Genomic DNA, 23083 nt, shown 5'->3' with positions numbered 1-23083 from the left:
GCTCTGGATGTGATTGTAGCATAAGGCATGATACAAGTGTCAATCAGTTCAAGGTCGTAGATCAGAGACTTATCTTGATTCCTAAACACTATTAACGGACTTTAGGAGCGGACTTAACCCTTTATAGGCTTACATACCCCCTTACTCCCAAATCAGCTGGAATACTCCAACTATCGTGATTGTTGTCAGCAGCTCTGCCGCCCATTACCCATAATGCTCCAAACTGAGGTCTTCAAGTGCCAAGAGCTGCACCTAATGAGGTGGATTAAGGGTACCAGATACCCCCCATGACTGAGTATATCCTAAGGGGTCAAGTGATTGTTAGCCCCCACCCCAATCCAGTAGCCCCAATCTGTTGGCCTGCAGCTCCTGCATTAGATATACCGTGGTGTGACGAGGAAAATAACACATAAAATAAACGCAAGCTACAAATACGGAGAAAACCGGAAAATAAATGTATCCGCCGTATAAGAGAAATCAGAGAAGATATTGATTTTAGAGGCTGCGGTCGGTTCCCGGTCTCCTGACGACTCATTAGAGGAGCGATCGCTTCTGGCCACGTCCAAATCCAGACGATCGAACTCAATGGGAGATAAAGAAGGAACGACTCGTAGAACTGGAGGAAAAGTAGCCGGACTGCAGCGGACCTACCTGCCCGATGTATTCCGCAGGATGGCGAGGGCGTCCGGGAAGCCGTCCATGTTGTAATCCCCGACATGGAGAGTGATGGGCAGAGACGGGATGTGTGTGGAGTCCTGTGGTACGAAAGCCCATACGGTGTTTGCATTGGTAAAATTCTGCAGCACCGGAACCCACTGCAAAGAAAAACACAAGAAAAAGTCAGACCGTCAGTGCAGGGTCACAGAAACCAAATCCCTCTACCGGGCTGCCAACGGACGCCATATTGGATTATTCTCCCTGCCAGGCTGACGCTGCGCGATGGTTGAGCCCAGGGAGATGAACCGGCCGGATGGGCAACAGACCACTGAATATTTTATTTTATTTTTTAACATTCTTTATTTATTTATTTTTTTTCCATCAGAAAATGTTTTTTTTTACATCAAAACAGAAAATATACTGATCCATCATACATGTATAGCAATGGGAACAAAGAGAACAAAATAAAAATAAAATAGAGGTATTATACGTATAACACTTCCAAACACAATGCACCGCGGTCTTCTGTACCAGCAGAAGAGAAGATAATATTATAGACAAAATACACGGATATCAGGAATACATAGCAAAACACCATAAGCAATACTGACAGGGCATCCAGGACAGCGGGCACCACGACAATCGGCATCAGAACCACTACACATCATAATGATCCGATACCCACACTCCGCATCGGAGAGAGGATAAAATAACTAAGCAGAACCAGAGAACCCACGAAAACCCACACACCAGCCACCAGGTCAGACCACGCCGATCCCCCCTCCCACCCAGCCACCAGGTCAGACCACGCCGATCCCCCACCTCCCACCCAGCCACCAGGTCAGACCACGCCGATCCCCCTCCCACCGAGCCACCAGGTCAGACCACGTCGATCCCCCCCTCCCACCCAGCCACCAGGTCAGACCACGCCGATCCCCCACCTCCCACCAGGTCAGACCACGCCGATCCCCCACCTCCCACCCAGCCACCCGCCGATCCCCCACCTCCCACCCAGCCACCAGGTCAGACCACGCCGATCCCCCACCTCCCACCAGGTCAGACCACGCCGATCCCCCACCTCCCACCCAGCCACCAGGTCAGACCACGCCGATCCCCCCCTCCCACCCAGCCACCAGGTCAGACCACGCCGATCCCCGCCCTCCCACCCAGCCACCAGGTCAGACCACGCCGATCCCCCACCTCCCACCCAGCCACCAGGTCAGACCACGCCGATCCCCCACCTCCCACCCAGCCACCAGGTCAGACCACGCCGATCCCCCCCTCCCACCCAGCCACCAGGTCAGACCAGGCCGATAATAAATTATAAAATGAGGGAGATCGTTCTAACTGGGGGAGAAGAAGCGACACATAACTGCTCCTGCGGTGTCAGATCCCTATGCAAAGACAGCCTCGTCTTATTAGCAGTGTAAAAATGTTGCAGCCTCAAAAATTTCAAGATCTCTGCTTGCAGTCATTCAATAGAAACCTGACTTATTTACTTCCAGTGAATTACATAACAGTCCTGGTTATGTGAAGGACACACAGGTGTAGGCTTAGTTACAGTACAGATATCAGAGCCGTCTCTTGTAACGAGCCATGCACCCGTGTATCCACACATGAACAGGACTGTTTTTAAACAATAAAGATTCCTATTGCATGACAGGAAGCAGAGATCTTAAAAACTGTGAGGAATGGATATGGAAAGTTACAAATAAACTTTTATTTGCTGAAATCGGCACGCCCCTTTAAGATTGCCCGATCTCAGAGTCAAATGACTATGGCACCTCTGATGGGCAATCTCATAGGTAAGCTGAGGGGGCACGGAGCTCTGTTGAGTGTTACGGTCCCTTCGGTCCAGTGAGCAGTGGCGGCCCTGGGCTTAGGTGACATCTCTTCACATGACGACGCAGCCGCATAATACTTTGGCGCTATCGACTAAAGAGAATAAATAGGTAGAAGTCATTGCGTATCTATTGCAAACAGCACAACACAGAGCCGCTCATAAAGAACAAGGACCCTCAACATCCGCACAGAACGAGCACGCAGCATAACCTGAAGGACAACGCGCACAAAGCAGCGACTACACAAACACGTGAGAGACAATGGAAGGAGGAAACCTCTTGTAAGCAGGACATCAGATCTAACAGAAACCGCCCGTTCCCTCATCGTAACGATGAGTCAGATCCCGCTGCGGAGCGGCTACACGGACGGTCAAGGATGCCGATCCTTATAGTTATACTGATAGCGACAAGCCGCTCCAAAACGCAACAATCATTTCAGGGACGGCGGATCCGGCCTTGCGATCACAGGCACATTAGAGAGGCAGTGGCGTCTGTCCCTGAAAATAATTATCACATCAAGAAAAGAGGAGAGCTGAAGACATCATAAAAGACACACACTGTAATGTCAACTCTTAAAGGGGAAGTCCACTTATTGTCAGAAGGATAAATCCCTCTATGGGCAAAGCTGTAGATGTGTATTAGATGTAGTGCAGCCAGAAATGTGGTATCTAAGCTGTGTTTATCTCTCACTTCCTGCTCCTCCTCCCCTCTCACAGCGTGAAGTCTCATACACAGAGAGAAAAGCTGCAGCTGCATCCCCCTCCTCCCTGCCAACTCTATACTGCATTACTCTAGACAGATTTAGCAGAGGTTTCTGAACCATTACAGAGGGGAACTACGGGCTGCTGAGAGGTGAGGAAGACGCCCCATCCCCCTGATATTGTCATCTGCTATTATTTTACAGAAAACAAGAAAGAATCTGTATTGATTGAGATCTATGAGCTCTGAACCCCCACCCCAAATTCCTAAACTGGATGGGCTGTGCTGCAGAGATAATTGCAGCCCCCCCCCTCTCTTCTACTCTTTGACCATTGTCAGTCATCCCTATAGTTCTATTCATGAAGCAGGAGCCTCAGGATGAACAATGCCATTGGTGATAGAAAGATAAGGGTACGGTGCTGCCATGAATAGGAATGCTGAAAAGCTCCAAAAACGAAATTAGTCTGCATTCATGGGCTAGTGGAAGATCCAAAGACCAGATAAATAAAAGGTGATGTTCCCCTTTAAGGATCAATACGATCACAGAATATTCGTCAGGAGCATTGAAGAAGCAAAATATAACCCGGTCTTAAAGGGTAACTAAACTTTTAGATAAAATTCACGGCTATATGCGGCCCCGACGCCAAAAAATAAACATCGGAGAACAAAAAATAAAGCGAAGTTTGGAATGGGCCGTGGAAAGTGATGGAAAAGAGTTAAGAAGAACCAATTGGCAGAATATTGAAACGATCGCTTTCTGATCTCAGGCCAAGAAGCCGCAATAATTTCTACACTAATTTCATACTTTAAATAACGAATATAAAATTAATGAAACGGCCTATTAATGCATTTATTTTAAGTAACAGCCGCAGGCCGCCAGTGAGCGACTGATCTAAGTTTCCACTCACTCAGAAGGAGCCTCAGTGAGAGGTCGTGGCCACGCTGTATGATCTACTTACACAAATGATCCAAAACCTAGGTTATTTTCCTCTGTTGTTCCTCCTGGAAATGTACAAATGAGTTGGCAAATGGACATTACTATTCCCCTTGTCAATAGGGCGCGTCCCTACACAGTCTGAAACTGTCAGCGCTGATTGGAAAGTGCCAATGTGGATAGAGACTTGCCCATTGACTAGAGGAATGGTAAGACCCAGTTTATTCCTACATTTCCAAGAGGAATAACAGAGGCAGGACACTGCAAAGAATTCTTATTATAGAGGGAATGCTAGTACTTACTAAAATGGACGGGTCAGGTAAGATGGTCCTCTGTTAGGAGCGGCCACGACACCAAATATTAGTGATGTGTATAAATTACCAGCACTGCAACGTGGAGGGAAAAGGATCCCACAGGAGCAACTGCACCAAGACTCGACCCAGAGACAGCAAGCAGTGGTATCACAGGGACATGAGGAGAAGGTGTAACCAGTGTGAGCTGGTCTGCTGTGGAGGGCGAGTTTGGGAGAGAAGGGCGGCCATGCTGGTGATGCAGGTACATGGCAATCACTGTATGAGGTGATATATCCGGCTGTATAATGGATTTATTGCTGCAGCTCGGGACGGAGGGCGCGGTTATCTCACCTGTGCGGAGCCGTGCTTCATCAGGTAAATGACACTTTTCAGGCACTTTTCATCTTCACACACCGGCAGCAAATGATCCTGGAAACCGTCTCCATCTACGAGACAAAAAGGACGACTTTCAATTAATTCTACGAGGACTATGACCACCACCGATGCCTTCTCTCCAGGTCATGATCCCTGCGGACACCTTCCCTACATACCAAGACTGCACAGGATTCTTCTAGGTTATAGCACCTGGGGACACCTTCCCTACATACCAAGACTGCACAGGATTCTTCTAGGTTATAGCACCGGGGGACACCTTCCCTACATACCAAGACTGCACAGGATTCTTCTAGGTTATAGCACCGGGGGACACCTTCCCTACATACCAAGACTGCACAGGATTCTTATAGGTTATAGCACCTGGGGACACCTTCACTACATACCAAGACTACACAGGATTCTTCTAGGTTATAGCACCTGGGGACACCTTCCCTACATACCAAGACTGCACAGGATTCTTCTAGGTTATAGCACCTGGGGACACCTTCCCTACATACCAAGACTGCACAGGATTCTTATAGGTTATAGCACCTGGGGACACCTTCCCTACATACAAAGACTTCGAGGGATTCTTCTGTGTCATGGCACCTGCGGACACCTTCCCTACAAACCAAGACTGCACAGGATTCTTCTAGGTTATAGCACCAGGGGACACCTTCCCTACAAACCAAGACTACACAGGATTCTTCTAGGTTATAGCACCGGGGGACACCTTCCCTACATACCAAGACTACACAGGATTCTTCTAGGTTATAGCACCTGGGGACACCTTCCCTACATACCAAGACTACACAGGATTCTTCTAGGTTATAGCACCTGGGGACACCTTGCCTACATACCAAGACTACACAGGATTCTTCTAGGTTATGGCACCTGCGGACACATTCCCTACATACCAAGACTGCATAGGATTCTTCTAGGTTATAGCACCTGGGGACACCTTCCCTACATACAAAGACTTCGAGGGATTCTTCTGTGTCATGGCACCTGGGGACACCTTCCCTACATACCAAGACTACACAGGATTCTACTGTGTCCTGGCCCCTGGGGACATCTTCTCTTCAAGTCATGATACACGGTGACACCTTCCCTTTACGTCATGGCACCTAAGTCATTCTCTCCATGCCTCCATCTTATGAGCCTGTGGACACTTTCTCACCATGTTGAAACTTCAATTGCTCCTTATCATGACAATAGGGACCCCAATCCCTCCATTTCATAACCTGAGGGGCTCCTTTTCCATCACATCAAGATTAACGATGACCATAGAAGACACGTTCACTCCATGTCACGATCCATGAGACACTTCCAATCTCTTGACATCTGAGGACACTTTTTCTCTAAGGCTCTGTTCACATCACGTTTTGGCCAAGAAAGCCCCTGACGTACACATGAGGCTCCTTTAGCCTGACGGGACAGGAGTGGCCTTCATCAAGCTGCTACATTATAAGTAGACATAGATTTTTTGAGATATGGAATAGCAATAGAAGACTTTGTTATTCCGTACTACAGGATCCCGCAAATCGTGTACTGCGCATATTCCGCTAAATGTTACGTCATTGGCTTTTCAGTAGCTTATCATGAAGTATACATTAGGCTTTGTTCACACGAGCGTGCCTACATTTAAACGTATGCGTCTGGAGCTTTTCCCGATTTATACCTTAAATATAGGCCAAAAAAAAAGTGATGTGAATGGCGCCTAAATGACCACGCCAAATAAGCATTGAACGTCTCCGGCAATGAGGCGAAAGGTCGCACGGAGGCGAAACATTCGTCCAATGGGAGACCCTGCGACCATGTTACATGCGCATCTATCACCCACTGCACACATCCAACCAGAAACATCCCACTGGTCCACCATTCATAATTATAACGGTCACTAACAGCAAGCAGAGATCTTGAAAATGGTAACATCTAAAGACGCATGTTGTAGCTTCTTAAAGGAGCATTCTTCCTTATCTTTTGACATGGATTTTGCGGAGGTCCATGAGATAGGTCGACCACCATTCCCCAAAACATAGAGGCGACATTGCCCTGTAAAGCACCAGTGCCCCTTTTATGTTGCTGTGAGATTACCAAGTCCTCGGCCCCTCCGTTTTGGACAGCTGGGACCACGATCAGTGATTGGCACAAAAATCTGTACATGAGCAATAGAGGGGGAGATGTGCACTGGTAGCAAGGACAAATTTGGGGGTCCTGAGCCCTACTATTAAGGTAACACCTAAATGTCAGAAATGGTGACATGTCCCCTTTAAATGCATGGATACAAATGTATCCCAACATGTATAAACCTCTTCATGGAAACCAAATGTCTGTTACATGATGCGATCCCCATAGAAACGTCAGGATGATAGGAGTAGGAGTCAGAACCTCACATATAAGACCAGTATCCGGAGCCCCGATCCTCTCCCTTTAATCACTCACGCAGCCATTTACGGCAATTTCATGTCACAAAGTCCGGGGAGGATGAAAGCGTCTGGTTCCCCCTTGTCGGCCGCATTGTTCTCTAGTGCCGGTAATGCATCAATATGCGGCAGAAAACCCACTACCAGGGAAAAGCTTTCATCAAAGTCCCTGCCAAACAAATACCTCCTGGCAGGGGGTGCAGAATTCAGTGGAGCGGGGAGGATACAGGGGGGTCGCTGCACATCCACTAATGGTATTCTCCCATCTTCTTCCCCCATACAGATATAATGCCGTATACACAGATATGTGACAACTTCATGTTCAAAGGATTAACCAGCTCCAGCCTGCCCGCGCCATCTATTCACCCAAAATCATAGATCCGGATCAAACGGGCGTGTTTACAGCAGCACAGAGTGTTTCAGGATGAGTGTGTGGGTCTTGTGGGGTTAGTGATCTGCTTGTGAAAAGAGGATTGGAGACAAGTGGGAGGTCACACATTGAGGGTTGCATAATGGAAGGAACGGGCCCCCAGCAGAGTATTTAAGGACAGGAATGTGTTACCTGTCCCCTTGTGTTAGTGAGGACAGGGCCAGTGTCATGATGTGAGGAGGGGGATAGAGACAAGCGGGAGGTCACATAAAGCATTACATAACTAGTAGAACATGTTCCACAGCAGCACAGAGTATTTCAGTAGATGAGTATCGTCTCCTCGTGTGATGAGGTTAGTGAAGACAGGACTGCAGGTGATGGGCAGTGTCATGATGTGAAGAGGAGATGGAAGACAAGTGGGATAGTTACATAAAGGAAGAAACAGGCCAACCAGCAGCACAGAGTATTTGAGGAGAGGAGTGTGAAGTCATGTCCCCTCGTGTGAGTACGGGGCCGCAGGTGACAGATACCACAAACAACCAGGCGCGGCACTGTTTTTTTTTAAAGAAAACTCATGTTTTATCTAATCCTGGACAACCCCTTTAATGGACTGCTGTGTGTGAACGGTGACATAATATAAATATATCATCCTGTGGGTCTCTATTGAATATTGGTAGGATGTGGGCATTGACGTGGATGGTGATCTGTATCCACACAATGTCCCTATGACAACACTGAACTTCCAAAGGCCAGGTAGTGTTGCCATGGGGACATGCAGCCAGCAGTGCAGCCGATGACATCGATCAATGATCTGTCCACAGAGAAAAAGCTTTTACTACAAATGCGGTAAAAGAGTCTTTATGATGCTGCTGCTTCTCATGGGGTGGGGTGCGGTGGGCTAGGGTGGGGTCATTTCTCAACCCCAATATCACAAATTGAACCCCAATGTCACAGACTGAACCCCCAATATCGCAGACTGAACCCCCAATATCGCAGACTGAACCCCAATATCACAGACTGAACCCTGATGTTGCAGACAACCCCAATATCACCGAATGAACCCCAATATCGCAGACTGAACCCCAATGTCACAGACTGAACCCCAATATCGCAGACTGAACCCCGTCCACCAAGTATTTCATGTCACAAAGTTGAAGCAGGGAATTACTTCTAAGACTTCTCTGCATTGGATAAACTAATTTCGTTGGCGCCATTAATCACGGAGATAAGACGGCGGCGGAAAGTCTGCGGCGACACGAAAACACTCCGGGGCCGTATTTCACCGTAAATAAAATGTTACACCGAGCGCGATAATATCTGCCAGAGGCGAGAAAGACGAAATATCTCAACTACTCCATAAATACTCTGCGCAGCACCGAGCGGCATCTTCCACAGCCCTCAGCTCTGTCTGTGTCTGGGAAAGCTGAGTGGCAATATGGCCGCAACGCTGACCAGCTACGAACCGGTAAAGAAGGGGGGGGGTATAAACTGGAAAGTCTAGCCAGTAGATGATGCTTATAGGAGCCGTGTGGCGGTCATGTTGGCTTTGTGGGCCTGAAGTGACCCCCCTCCCAGGCAGCGTAGGACAGGCGGCATCTGTGGGATATTCCCAACATAGACCCAAAAAGGTGACGTGGGCCCCGACCCCAGAAGCTGCAACACAGGGAACCCCGCTCATAACTATAGGGTCCCCACTGAATACGTCCTGAGCGGGTTCCCTCCTGTCATATATGGGACGTACCGGAGACCAGACCACGGGTGAGAACGTGACACTGACCACAGAAGCTGCAATAATGGAGAACCCCTTAACCCCTTCCCGGATATTTTAGGGATTTTCATTTTCGCTTTTTCCTCTCCACCTTCCAGAATCCATAACTTTCATATTTTTCTGTCACTATAATCCTATGAGGACTTTTTTTTTGCGGGACGAGTTGTAGTTTTCCACGGCACCATTTATTGTACCATATAACGTTCCGGAAACTTCTTTGTGGGGCGGAATGAGAAAGAAAAAACGGATTCCTCCATTGTTTTTTGGGTTTAGTTTTTACAGCGTTCACCGTGCGGTCAAAAACAACCGGTTAACTTTATCGCATTACCATATACGGTGATTCTCACAGGGCTAATTAGGAGTACAAAGATGGCAAACGTGGAGGATTTGATTAGGAACCATGGCTCCCATGACGGCACCCCGCAATGGTGGGGTGCGATGGAACATCATAGGGGGCTGCCCCCGTTTCTAACGGCTGCGGTCACTATTGACCGTAGCATCTAAAGGGTTAAACAAGCGGCATCCCACTCAAGTGTCGGCACGAGGGTTGATCCATAATCCCCCGCCCTCCACCGTATGTATACGGCGGTTGTCAGGAAGGGGTTAAGCACGCCAAACATGTCCCATGCCGTATTCCCTATGGACGTATCTACACGGGATGTATCCGACAGAGACCCCTTTACCACACAACTAGAAATTGCGCCCAAATCCTGGAGCCATTGGATATATAATAACTTAGCGCCACAATGGCTGCCACCTGTGCCGGCGTCCTGTCATTAGGAGAACACGGCAATGAACATATAAATAAAGCGATCAGTGTGGGTTTTGCGGGCGTCTCGCGTCACGGCGGATAAATATTCAGCGCTTAATATCAGCACCTGTGGCTTTATAATTACTTTTAAGGTTTTCCAGGCTGGTAATAAGGATTTGGCGCGGCGCGCGGCGCATACTGATGAATATAATTGGGAATGTTATTAAAGGGCCGGCGTGAATATATTCATATTTTACCATATAAATGGCGGCTCAGCTGACATCTCTACATTAGGATTTTTATTTTCTCCCGTATTATGGCGCTGATTACTTTGTACGCGACGGTTTTCCTATTTATCGCTTGGGTGAGAGATTTTTTTTTTTTTCCCCTCAGGAAATAACTTGCTGAACGTCTAATATTTACAAGTGATAAACACTGAAGACTGCAGAATACGGAATACATGGAGATTGGACAGTGGTCTGTAACCTGCGCTCTCCAAGTGTTGTGAGACTACAACTCCCAGCATGCCCTGAAGACCTCGTATAAAACATGAATGATGAATGACAGAGAGGGGGAGTAGTAATGATCTGTCCACTCGTGATGATGTCATGGAGAGAAGTGGGAGTTCACAGTCCTACCAGCTGCACAGAGTATTTCAGAAGAAAAAAAGTGCTCATCTTGTACAGACTGGGATTTATATAGTAATAATAGTAAGTAATGTCCTCCAGCAGCACAGAGCATTTCAGGAGAGGAGCGTGCCGATATTGTGTGTGGTCACAAAGTAAAAGGAATAGAGTCCCCAGCAGCACAGAGTATTTCAGGAGAGGAGTGTGCCTATATTGTGGGAGATAACAGACTGACATTTATAAAGTGGTAATAGTCGGGTTCTCCAGCAGCACAGAGCATTTTAGGAGACTAGTGTGTCGAGTTACGTAGTGGGAGTAGCAGAGTCCCCAGCAGCACAGAGTATTTCAGTAGAGGAGTGAAACGCTGATATTATGGAAGGTGAAAGTATTTTTTGGCTTTTATTTTCTTATTTTCCGTTTATAACCCACGGGAAAAAATATTATTCTGACACTTTTAGGGAATTGACAGCGTCCGGGATGTGAAGGTTTTTCCCGGCTGCACAAATAAATAAAAGCGAGGCTGAAGATGCAGAGTAACAGATGCGAGCTGGGACTTGTAGTACTCCACAGATAAGACTGTCAACTTCACATACTACAGCTCTGCCACCCACCCCGAACCGTGCTGACAACAGAGGACAACGGCAGGACCGGAGACCGACACCACCACCAATGTGTAAAGCGTGAAGTGACCGGTGACGTCTGATGACGGGGACGATACGGGAGACATTGAGATCTTTTGTTTCCCGTCATTTCAGGACACGGATGGAGAAAAAGCAGAAATAAAGCGCAGCGTGTACATAATAACAGCCGCCGCCTATCAGCCGCGTGACCTCCGCTATGTTCTGCTCATACTCGTCAAGGTTCAGATTGAAATAAGAGAAAGTCGCCGTCCGCTCCGCGAATATTACTTATAAGTCACCGGCCCTCATAACAACTGAAGGACAGAAGAAAACACTCAATCGTTACAGAGGAAGCGGCAAAACTGTACAGAGGACATATTCACCGTATCACAGTATATACAGGGACAAGTAACACCAACGCAACCTTATAAAATACACCATGATACTTATCTGTATGTACTCCAGAGCTGCACTCACTATTCTGCTCGTGGAGTCACTGTGTACATACATTACATTACTTATCCTGTACTGATCCTGAGTTACAACCTGTATTATACCCCAGAGCTGCACTCACTATTCTGCTGATGGAGTCACTGTGTACATACATTACATTACTTATCCTGTACTGATCCGGAGTTACCTCCTGTATTATACTCGAGAGCTGCACTCACTATTCTGCTGGTGGAGTCACTGTGTACATACATTACATTACTTATCCTGTACTGATCCTGAGTTACAACCTGTATTCTACTCCAGAGCTGCACTCACTATTCTGCTGGTGGAGTCACTGTGTACATACATTACATTACTTATCCTGTACTGATCCTGAGTTACATCCTGTATTATACTCCAGAGCTGCACTCACTATTCTGCTGGTGGAGTCACTGTGTACATACATTACATATCCTATACTGATCCTGAGTTATATCCTGTATTATACTCCAGAGCTGCACTCACTATTCTGCTGGTGGAGTCACTGTGTACATACATTACATTACTTATCTTGTACTGATCCTGAGTTATATCCTGTATTATACTCCAGAGCTGCACTCACTATTCTGCTGATGGAGTCACTGTGTACATACATTACATTACTTATCCTGTACTGATCCTGAGTTACATCCTGTATTATACTCCAGAGCTGCACTCACTATTCTGCTGGTGGAGTCACTGTGTACATACATTACATTACTTATCCTGTACTGATCCGGAGTTACATCCTGTATTATACTCCAGAGCTGCACTCACTATTATGCTGGTGGAGTCACTGTGTACATACATTACTTATCCTGTACTGATCCTGAGTTATATCCTGTATTATACTCCAGAGCTGCACTCACTATTCTGCTGGTGGAGTCACTGTGTACATACATTACATTACTTATCCTGTACTGATCCTGAGTCACATCCTGTATTATACTCCAGAGCTGCACTCACTATTCTGCTGGTGGAGTCACTGTGTACACACATTACATTACTTATCCTGTACTGATCCTGAGTTATATCCTGTATTATACTCCAGAGCTGTACTCACTATTCTGCTGGTGGAGTCACTGTGTGCATACATTACATTACTTATCCTGTACTGATCCTGAGTTATATCCTGTATTATACTCCAGAGCTGCACTCACTATTCTGCTGGTGCAATCACTGTGTACATATATTACATTATTATCCTGTACTGATCCTGAGTTACATCCTGTATTATACTCCAGAGCTGCACTCACTATTCTGCTGGTGGAGTCACTGTGTACATATATTACATTATTATCCTGTACTGATCCTGAGTTACATCCTGTATTATACTCCAGAGCTGCACTCACTATTCTGCTGGTGGAGTCACTGTGTACATACATTACATTACTTATACTGTACTGATCCTGAGTTACATCCTGTATTATACTCCAGAGCTGCACTCACTATTCTGCTGGTGTAGTCACTGTGTACATACATTACTTATCCTGTACTGATCCTGAGTTACAGCCTGTAATATACCTCAGAGCTGCACGTTCTCCAAAATGTATTGCAGGGAAATGAATGTTATTGGGACTGTACAGAATTCGAAAAACATGACGTCTTTCTTGCCAAAACAGCATCACACCTGTCTACAGGTTGTGTGTGGTATTGCAGATCAGCCACATTTACTTTACCAGACACAATCTATGGACAGATGTGCCGCAGTTTGTGGATAAAAGTCGCCATGTTTTACGTACCACCTACAATAATAGAGGATACTGGGATTTCCAGCAACAGGACCGCAGGCGATTCTCTCATAATCATGGGATACGGCTGCTGATCAGAGACTGTTAAAGCAACCAACACCCTTAAATATACAATCAAGCTCAATTTAGAGGGATTGTCCACCTGAAATACCATAAAAGTGCAATCGATTAAAGGGACGGTCCTTGGGACTTTAACCAATCCCAGTAAGAGGCCAATTTTAGGTCTGGAAATCCCTGATATGTGGCGCCATTTCTACACGGACTTGGGCTAAGAAGAAATCCTAGTGACCGGACACCTACAAAGAAACGTCATGAAAGTGATTATATTGACTGTCCCTTTAAGAATAGGCAATATAAGAATGTAGTGACCTTTAAGTTACTTGATTCCAGAATTCCCTCATCTGTTGCACCCTGAAGACCCCTCATTTTTCACCGTTAGTCCTTTCGGTTGTGGTTACACATTTGCGATTGAGATGCGGTAATCGTGCGGCTAATTAGCGCGCTGCACCGGTACTCGTTGTGGTTTTAAGTGGTAAGTGCAGGTGTAGCACGGAAATCGTTGGTAACATATGTGCGATTACTGCGGCCGGGGCGTATGTGTAAGAGCCCCCTCATTCTTAAATTACACAAGATCAGAAAATAATTAGCGCAATTTTCGAAATAATCAATTAAGATTCACCTACCAAAATCCACAAAAACCGACTGTCCCACGATATTGGCGTCCTTTGGCTTCGAGGTGGTGGATGTGGCGCCTGAGAAATTTCCTCCCTTAAAAAAAAAAAAAAAAAGGATATAATAAGATGTTAAAAGGACCGGGACATAAGTTATTGTTACCCCTCCCGGTTGAACCCACCCTCCTCCCAGATTCCATAAAGGGGTTGTACTGCGTTAAAAAAAATAATAATTCTGTTTTCTTCCCAAAACAGCGCCACTCCTATCCGCAGGTTGTGTGTGGTATTGCAGCTCATCTCCATTCAGTTCAATGACGCTGAGCAGCAATACCAGACTGGACCTGTGGACAGTAGTGGCGCTGTTTTTGAAAGCAGCAATGTTTTTCTAATCCTTTAACACCAAGAGTCCACGTAATTCCTAAAACTATTTTAGTGCCGTTGATATCTTTGGTTCGGACATCTCAGACCGGTCTGGATGAATTTGGTGGACAATAGAGCACCACGGGTCCTTTAATTAGGAAATGTGGGCTTTTTACAGCTTATAGGGAATATGATAATAGGTGGAATGAGGTGTATGTACATAGCAGCACCGCTCGCCCCTAGATCAGATCAGTGCCCCAACATGGCAGCGGGCATCTTCCTGCTGGCGCCCTCTAGTGTTCTCCGGATATTATAATCTGGATCAGGGCAGTCGGGTGCATATTCTGTATACATATGGCAGCTTCACCCCCTTTTTTGTCCTCGTCGCCTCTCATTTTTCGGTCGGCAGCCGCACCTCGCCAGGATTTTTCGGGAAGAACGCTGCTTTGATGGGAGATTAAGTCGTCTCGCAGCAATAGACGGTTATATAATCAGGCGCACTCCAGTTTTCCACATGTCAATATGTTTCTTGTACCTCGGCCTGATTAACGCTCATGTAATCAGGGGAATTCTCCGAGGAGAAACGTGCTGCAAAGGACTAGGACTGGTGTAGAAGATGAAGTGGATCTTTAAATAAAATAGTGTCGCTGTGGCTTTAAGAATCCGTGCAGTCCTGCAGAAGCGCCGGCAGATGCAGCAAGCAGAGCTCTGACAACAGCCGGCGTCGCAGCGGGGCCCCTGTTAACATGAACATTAGGGCAGACTGATTGCCTTAATTGTCAGTCATAGAAACCCGCACGGTCGGAATTGATGGCGACGATTTACGATTTTGCAAGAAAAACAAAATTGGTTCGAAAACACTTAATAAATAATATAACAAAAATCCCAACAATCCCACGTCACGTTTCCTGCGTCGCTCGCAGACGATTTATTGTTGTGGCGGTGTAAAAAAAAAAAATCACGTACGTAATCAGCGTCTGAGACTCAAGTCCAATGATGGATGTGTATTGTGTGTGTCATGAGGCTCTGCAGCAGCTGAGGTGTGTATTATGGGGTTCTGCAGCAGATGAGGTGTGTATTATGAGGTTCTGCAGCAGATGAGGTGTGTATTATAAGGTTCTGCAGCAGATGAGGTGTGTATTATGAGGTTCTGCTGCAGCCGGGTTGTGTATTATGAGGTTCTGCAGCAGCTGAGGTGTGTATTATGAGGTTCTGCAGCAGATGGTGTGTATTATGAGGTTCTGCAGCAGATGGTGTGTATTATGGGGTTCTGCAGCAGATGAGGTGTGTATTATGAGGTTCTGCAGCAGCTGAGGTGTGTATTATGAGGTTCTGCAGCAGATGAGGTGTGTATTATGAGGTTCTGCAGCAGATGAGGTGTGTATTATAAGGTTCTGCAGCAGATGAGGTGTGTATTATAAGGTTCTGCAGCAGATGAGGTGTGTATTATGAGGTTCTGCTGCAGCCGGGTTGTGTATTATGAGGTTCTGCAGCAGCTGAGGTGTGTATTATGGGGTTCTGCAGCAGATGAGGTGTGTATTATAAGGTTCTGCAGCAGATGAGGTGTGTATTATAAGGTTCTGCAGCAGATGAGGTGTGTATTATGAGGTTCTGCTGCAGCCGGGTTGTGTATTATGAGGTTCTGCAGCAGCTGAGGTGTGTATTATGAGGTTCTGCAGCAGATGGTGTGTATTATGAGGTTCTGCAGCAGATGAGGTGTGTATTATGAGGTTCTGCAGCAGATGAGGTGTGTATTATGAGGTTCTGCAGCAGATGAGGTGTGTATTATGAGGTTCTGCAGCAGATGAGGTGTGTATTATGAGGTTCTGCAGCAGATGAGGTGTGTATTATGAGGTTCTGCTGCAGCCGGGTTGTGTATTATGAGGTTCTTCAGCGGCTGAGGTGTGTATTATGAGGTTCTGCAGCAGATGAGGTGTGTATTATGGGGTTCTGCAGCAGATGAGGTGTGTATTAGGAGGTTCTGCAGCCCATGAGGTGTGTATTAGGAGGTTCTGCAGCAGCTGAGGTGTGTATTATGAGGTTCTGCAGCAGATGAGGTGTGTAGTATGAAGTTATGCAGCAGCAGAGGTGTGTATTATGAGGTTCTGCAGCACATGGTGTGTATTATGAGGTTCTGCAGCAGCTGTGGTGTGTATTATAAGGTTCTGCAGCACATGAGGTGTGTATTATGAGGTTCTGCAGCAGCTGTGGTGTGTAGTAGGAGGTTCTGCAGCAGCTGTGGTGTGTAGTAGGAGGTTCTGCAGCAGCTGTGGTGTGTATTAGGAGGTTCTGCAGCACATGAGGTGTATTATGAGGTTCTGCAGCAGCTGAGGTGTGTGGTATGAGGTTCTGCAGCTTTCCAGTTCACTTTCTTACCTGATTCTCCCAAGTCTCAAATTGAACGCTACGGTCCGCTGCCAAAGTTGTAAGGAACAGATCTGGAGGTGAAAAACAAAAAAGATTTAAGAAACACACCACTCATGAAGCAGAGGCGGAGCAGTACACGACTCTACTATTATAAGTACATGCTGGGACTTATAGTCTTCCAGCTTGGGAGCCAATGGATGTCTCTAGCCGGCCACTTCCCCGACCACACAACAGACCCTGAGCGGCATCTACATCTTTGTGATTGGTTTTACAATCCATTTTATGCTCTTCCTGTGTCAGTCCTTACTGCAGTTGTGGCATTCTATTCACGAACCAGACGCCTTCGGATGAAAGAAATCTATAGGCCTCGGCCAGCTGGGTGCATGGTACTTGCATGGAATGGAGGACAGATGACACAGAACGTATATGACGGGATCCTCAGTGAACCACGTGCCACCCGATGACATCAATAACGTGGTAGAATGATCGCATTAAGAAAACGGCAAATATGGGACTCGGCTGGGAAGACGCAGGAGTCTATATATTTTCCGGTGAGATGACGGGGTCGGACGTCTTTGTCATAGAATTCAATACATCAAAAGGAACGTTTTATTAAATGTCCCAAAAAAGTTAACTCCGCGTTACCACCTGACATTTGTAAATGTCAAGCAGTAGCTCATCGGTAGAGCTCTGGCGGCCGGACCCGCTCCACAGCCTCGAGCTGTACGATATATATATACAGTAATACGTCCAAAAGGATCAAAATCTGTAACTAGGGGGAGCCGCCACTCAGGAGCCTGAGAAAGCTGGATAACTGAGTAATTCCATACATAAGAAATATCTGCAGTTATTCAGAGATCTGGCGGCTGAGATTGTTTAACTAGGCGGAGCTGCCTTACAGAAGTCTGGGAAAGCTGGATGACCGAGTAGTTACATAAGAAAAGACCGAACATCAAATCTGCAGTTATTCAGAGATATGGCGGCTGAGAATGTGTAACGGCCTTTCAGTAGCATGGGAAAGCTGGATGACAACCGCTGCGTGAGATAGAACGACAGCCCATTTGGTTGTCATCCAGCTTTCCCAGGAGTCAAATGGGAGGTGAACACTTAAACGGCAAGGATTTGGTACCTTTTATTTATATCACCGGAAAATGATCGTGTGGGAGACCCCGACCTCCCCCCCCATGGCTGGAACCAGGTTTGGGATTGGTGGAAGACCCGGCGGCCGGACCCCCAACCTGCAATCGCATGGAAAACCACACGAGATAAAACATCAACCAAGAGTCAAACCAATGACCAACCCGGCTCTGCTACATCGGTATATCGGCTTCTCCAGTGCAGATGTGATGTAAGTGGAACGGAAAGTGTAATTAACACAGGAGATAATTAATGACAAGGTGCGGGTTCACAATAGTCGCCATTCCGCGCGCCGTTCCATTAACATAATGGAAACATAACAGCAATTTGACTTAATGTACGGAACGTAAATGAAAGTTTTCAGGATGATAAGTGGCGCGGCGTGAATTTTAATACCGTTTAATCCTGCGCGATGTTTAATAAGAGGAAGTGAAGATCGGGATTAAGGAAACGGCGTTTGAAGGCTTCAGAAAGCGGAACATTAATGAGAATCCGGCGTGGAGCGCGGCTGACGAGGCGAAAATCTCCCCATCAAAGCGCCGATTACCATATAGAATATACCAGGGGAGGGGTCATCTTAGGATACGATCTGTTACTATGTGTCGTCCTTCAATATAGAAAACTTTTCCTCCACATTTCCGTGCATGTGCTCCACTTAAAGGGCAACTCCACCCTCCAGAATGTGCGTTGCAGGAGCGGAATATGTCGGCCATATTGGTTATTCCCACTGGTGACGTGTAGTCAGAAGTGAATTCTCTGAGTGGAGTTCCCCTTTACTTGGAGCACATATAAGCAGCTCCTGCAGGCCTGTGGGGCACATCGCTGTATACTCTACCAGTGGAGGCGTCAGGAAAAGTTGGATAGTCACGACAGCCATTGTGGTTGTCACTCAGCTTTCCCAGACCCCTGCACGTCTCATCTGGATTGTTTTGCAGCATTACTGAACTGTGAGATGCATCACCAACCAGATCAACATTCAGAAGATTGGGAAAGCCGAGTGACATACAATGTAGGCGCTATGTTCAGGGTAACACTCAGCTCTCCCAGACTACAGCATGGCAAAAGTTAAAGCAATACATGAGGGGTTCACGGTGTACCTATAGAAAATGCTCATTCAGGAGTCTGGGAAAGCTGGGTGACAAGTCATGTACAAGCAGTAATGGAAGCAATTCTGTTTATCACTCAGCTTTCCCGGACTCCTGAATGTCAGATGCGCCTGTTCCGCAGTATTAGACCAACCCCCCCCCCCTGCTCCTGTGTTGCGGCTCTCCGAGGGGCTTACAAGCGATAAAGGTCTTAAAAAGATTCCACCGGCGAGCGTTCCCTCGAAAAAATTCTCGATCCCATGACAATCATCAAAATGCTTGTTCCAACTATCGCTGCGAATGCTTCTTATTGGTCGAAAAACCTGCCCGCAACTGCGCCATAATAAAATGGAATTAAAAGGGGAACTCTATCGGACTCCCGATTTTTGGCGCCAATTACGTTCCAGTATCTGCGCCGATTTCCAGGAGTATCCGAAAATAATCAGAACCATCAGATGCGATTATAATGATGTATCTAAATGTCCACGCCGATCCTTACATTGGGGGAGGGGAATGACACAGATGACCAAGTCAATGGATGAGTGAAAACCACGAGCAGCACGCGGCTGCATAACGCAACGCACACGGACCAGATTTCCGCGCATTTATCTGATACGCTCGTGTGAATGTAGCCTTAGAAGGAGACGGCAGAAGGTTCAACATTGTGCTGCGGAGACGCTGATCATATAGAATCCCTGAGCCGATGCCAGAATCTGCCGCCGCTTATCTCTAAAGAGCAAACAAGACACAACATTACGGTCATCATCCTCCTCTGTCCAGCTGTTATAGGCTGTACTGATTATTATTACTATCCGTGACCCAGAAAGCTGGGTGATAACCAATAAGACTGCCAATGCAACTGCTACAAAGTCTGTAACCCAGCTTTCCCAGGTTCCTGAAGAACAACGAAGCTTAGTAACGCAGCAAAACTTAGAGGAACCGTCACCTCTCCTGACTTGTATGTTTTAGTAAATACTTGTATTCCCCGTGAGATAACAATTCTGGAGCATCTTTTCTTACAGCACTACCTTGTGCCGTTCCTCTGATATTCCTACTGGAAATGTATGAATAAATTGACATGGGGGTATGACCATTTCCCTTGTCAAATGGGCGTGTCCCTACAAACACAGAACTGATTGGATATTGACAGACTGCGAAGGGACGCGCCTCTAACTAGCAACAGCCAGTTGTTAATGTATTCATACATTTCTAGGAGGAATAATAGAGGAACGGCACAATGCAGAGTTCTAAGAAAATATGTTCCAGAATTGATATATTATGTCAGGGGAGGCCACAGATTCTCTTTAAAGAGGACCCGTCAGCTCTCCTGTGTGGTGTAAGGCCCCGTTCACACCACGTTTTGGCCCGAAGTTTATCGTGTATGGCCGGAAAACTCCAGAACTACACGCTATACATGTCTATAGGGCTCCATTAGCCTGATGGAGGACAAAATTGTCTCTTATTGACCTCGGTCGGGCCGGTATAGTGTAATAGACTATATTATTCCATACAGCGGTCTCCTGTGAAAAGAAAACGTAAACCGCACCGTATACGTTTTTAACATGCGAGCCTATGGGTGAGCCTCTACTTACATCGAGAGTTTTCCTAACATAGTGTAAGTGTCCCTCTACTACGGCATTTACTTTATTGCAGTGGTAGAGCCTGCATTTCCAGGAGGAATAACAGAGGCACGGCATAATATCAAAGTGCTAAGAAAAGAAGCACCAGAATTATTTTATGGGGAATACAAGTATTTACTAAAGCAGACGTGTCAGAAGAGCGGACAGCACAGGGGATCCATAATGAAGATCCATCCAGATTAGCCAATCAGGAGCTTAGGAGAGATGGGTGATAGCAACTAATCCTTCATTGCAATCACAGACTACTGGTATATGCCGTGAGTGCAAAATGACATGTGAGGGTAGGAGAAGAGCCAATGCCATTCAGGAGTCAAGGAAAGCTGAATGATAACCTAAGTGGGCGGAGTCATGGTCGCTACCCAGCTTTTCCAGGTACAGATCTGGCACCGGATCTGAGAATGAAGGGAGCAATGTGTTGTCGATTATCCGGACAGAGATGATTCTGATAAATTCTTTACAATCCCAATCGCACATATGCGCTAATTTGAGGAGAATAATAGACGCGTTCGCGGCCGCTCGAAGCTACGTAAATGCTAACGAGCAGACAGCTGGCACCGCGCACGGAATCCGAGCGGCAGTGATTTTATTTTGTTATTGCACAGAATAGAAAAGACATCAAATATGGAAAAGTTCTGATCTGTTCACTTAAATCTGCTGCACCAGCTGGCAAACCGCAGCGCGATGACGGAGCCAGAACCGGCGCCACGTTACAGCGATGCCGATCAGTCTCCCAGCTGCTTGTCAGCATATAATGCAGTGACATCAAAGACTCGCGGCAGCAGCCGGCGTGCGGAGGGGGAGAAGCGGCGATTACCCCATCAATTTATTAGCAATCACTAGAATGTCGGCAGATCCGGATGTTACATTTGGTGGGGGGAGGGGGATGGGGGGGGGGTCCGATCAGGAACAAAATGCAAAAATTTGCGTTTAACGCCAAGACCCCATTTGTAAACATTAAGTAACCTGGTAAATCTTTTGATTTATGTTTCATGTCTTTTACTCTAGTCGCATCCAAAGCTGCATTTAAAATTTTATGGTTTTGTATTTCAAGCGATAGAACTTTAAAACTCACTGCTGGACTATACAGATTTAGACTGAGTAAACCATATGCTCTGCTGTGTTGCATTGTGAGAGATGTAGTGTATATGAGGCAGCACGTAGCAACTTCAGTCATTTCTTATGTAATACAAAAAGAAATGGCCCCTCTCATAACACGCTAAAAGGCAGAACCTCGAACGCGGAACTCCTGAGTGCAGCTCTGGATGTGACTGTGTTTACCAAACTGAGAATTTATAGGGTTAAATACACCAAATCCTTCCCTTATTGTGAATTAATCTTGAGTCAACTTGTCTTATACTCCAGTCACATTCAGGTCTGCAATTCAAAAATGCAGCTGGTTGCTACTTGGAATCCATTAGCACTATGATAATAAATGCAACAGGAGCTGAACTCCCATAAAGCACTGGCCTCTGCTGCATTGCATTCTGGGAGAGTTTTTTCCAACTACATCCTAAAACAATGCATCGCAGTAGAGAATAAATTGTACTAACCGCACAGAGCAGTAAAGTCTTGCATCCCAAAAGCAAACCGAAAACTAGCTGAACTCTGAATGCAGCTCTGGATGCGACTAGAGCATAAAAAAATAAATAAAAAAAAATAAACCTATAAAATCAAGTCCAACAGAGGAGCGGCATTCCTTAAGGATACTTGATGATATGGATGAACACGAGGAACAGGCCGGTAGTTTCAGCGGCCACAAATAATACAGAGCACGCCGGCTACAAGGGGAAGACATGACACGCTGCACGGATTGCTCCTGCCGAGCGTCTTATTGAAAGTCACATCGCAATGGCCGGCGCGGTTCATAAACAAATCCGGCCTCCAGGCAGCAGCGAACGGCGCAGGAACTCCATCTGCGGAAGAAATAACGAGACTCCAGCGAAAACCGGGCCAAGAAAAAAAAAACGGCAGAAGATCCTTCCTCCTCCTCCGCCACTTCTTCCAGGGAGAGGACACGCATAGAAGTTTCCAGAAATCCACTAAAATGGTTGCAATTGGCGACATAAGTGCCATTCGCGACTAAGGCCCCATGACCACAACCATTGTTTTCATCCGTATTTACGGTTAATCTGCGAACCCATTCATTTCTATTGGCCACGGAAAAACTTTCTATATATTTACGGATTTGTATCCGGGCCGTAGAAATGGTCAGCAAAATATAGAACGTGTCCTATTCTTAAA

The 23083-nt window shown here is 46.4% G+C and overlaps 1 protein-coding gene across 1 annotated transcript in view; it reads right to left on the bottom strand.

The window, feature by feature from the left end:
• ITFG1 (integrin alpha FG-GAP repeat containing 1) overlaps window positions 1-23083 on the bottom strand; it is a 116533-nt gene that overhangs the window by 50308 nt on the left and 43142 nt on the right. Inside the window, exons 7-10 of the mRNA XM_075838386.1 lie at window positions 16990-17051; window positions 14266-14350; window positions 4776-4870; window positions 652-815 (exon numbers count right to left, since the gene is read on the bottom strand). Coding sequence (XP_075694501.1) covers window positions 652-815; window positions 4776-4870; window positions 14266-14350; window positions 16990-17051 — 406 coding nt within the window. The remainder of the gene's footprint in view (window positions 1-651; window positions 816-4775; window positions 4871-14265; window positions 14351-16989; window positions 17052-23083) is intronic.

The sequence above is a fragment of the Rhinoderma darwinii genome, chromosome 9, assembly GCF_050947455.1.
Source record: "Rhinoderma darwinii isolate aRhiDar2 chromosome 9, aRhiDar2.hap1, whole genome shotgun sequence".
Lineage (NCBI taxonomy): Eukaryota > Metazoa > Chordata > Amphibia > Anura > Rhinodermatidae > Rhinoderma > Rhinoderma darwinii.
The sequence above is the reverse complement of the archived record's forward strand: the minus strand, read 5'-3'. Positions and strand labels throughout refer to the sequence as shown.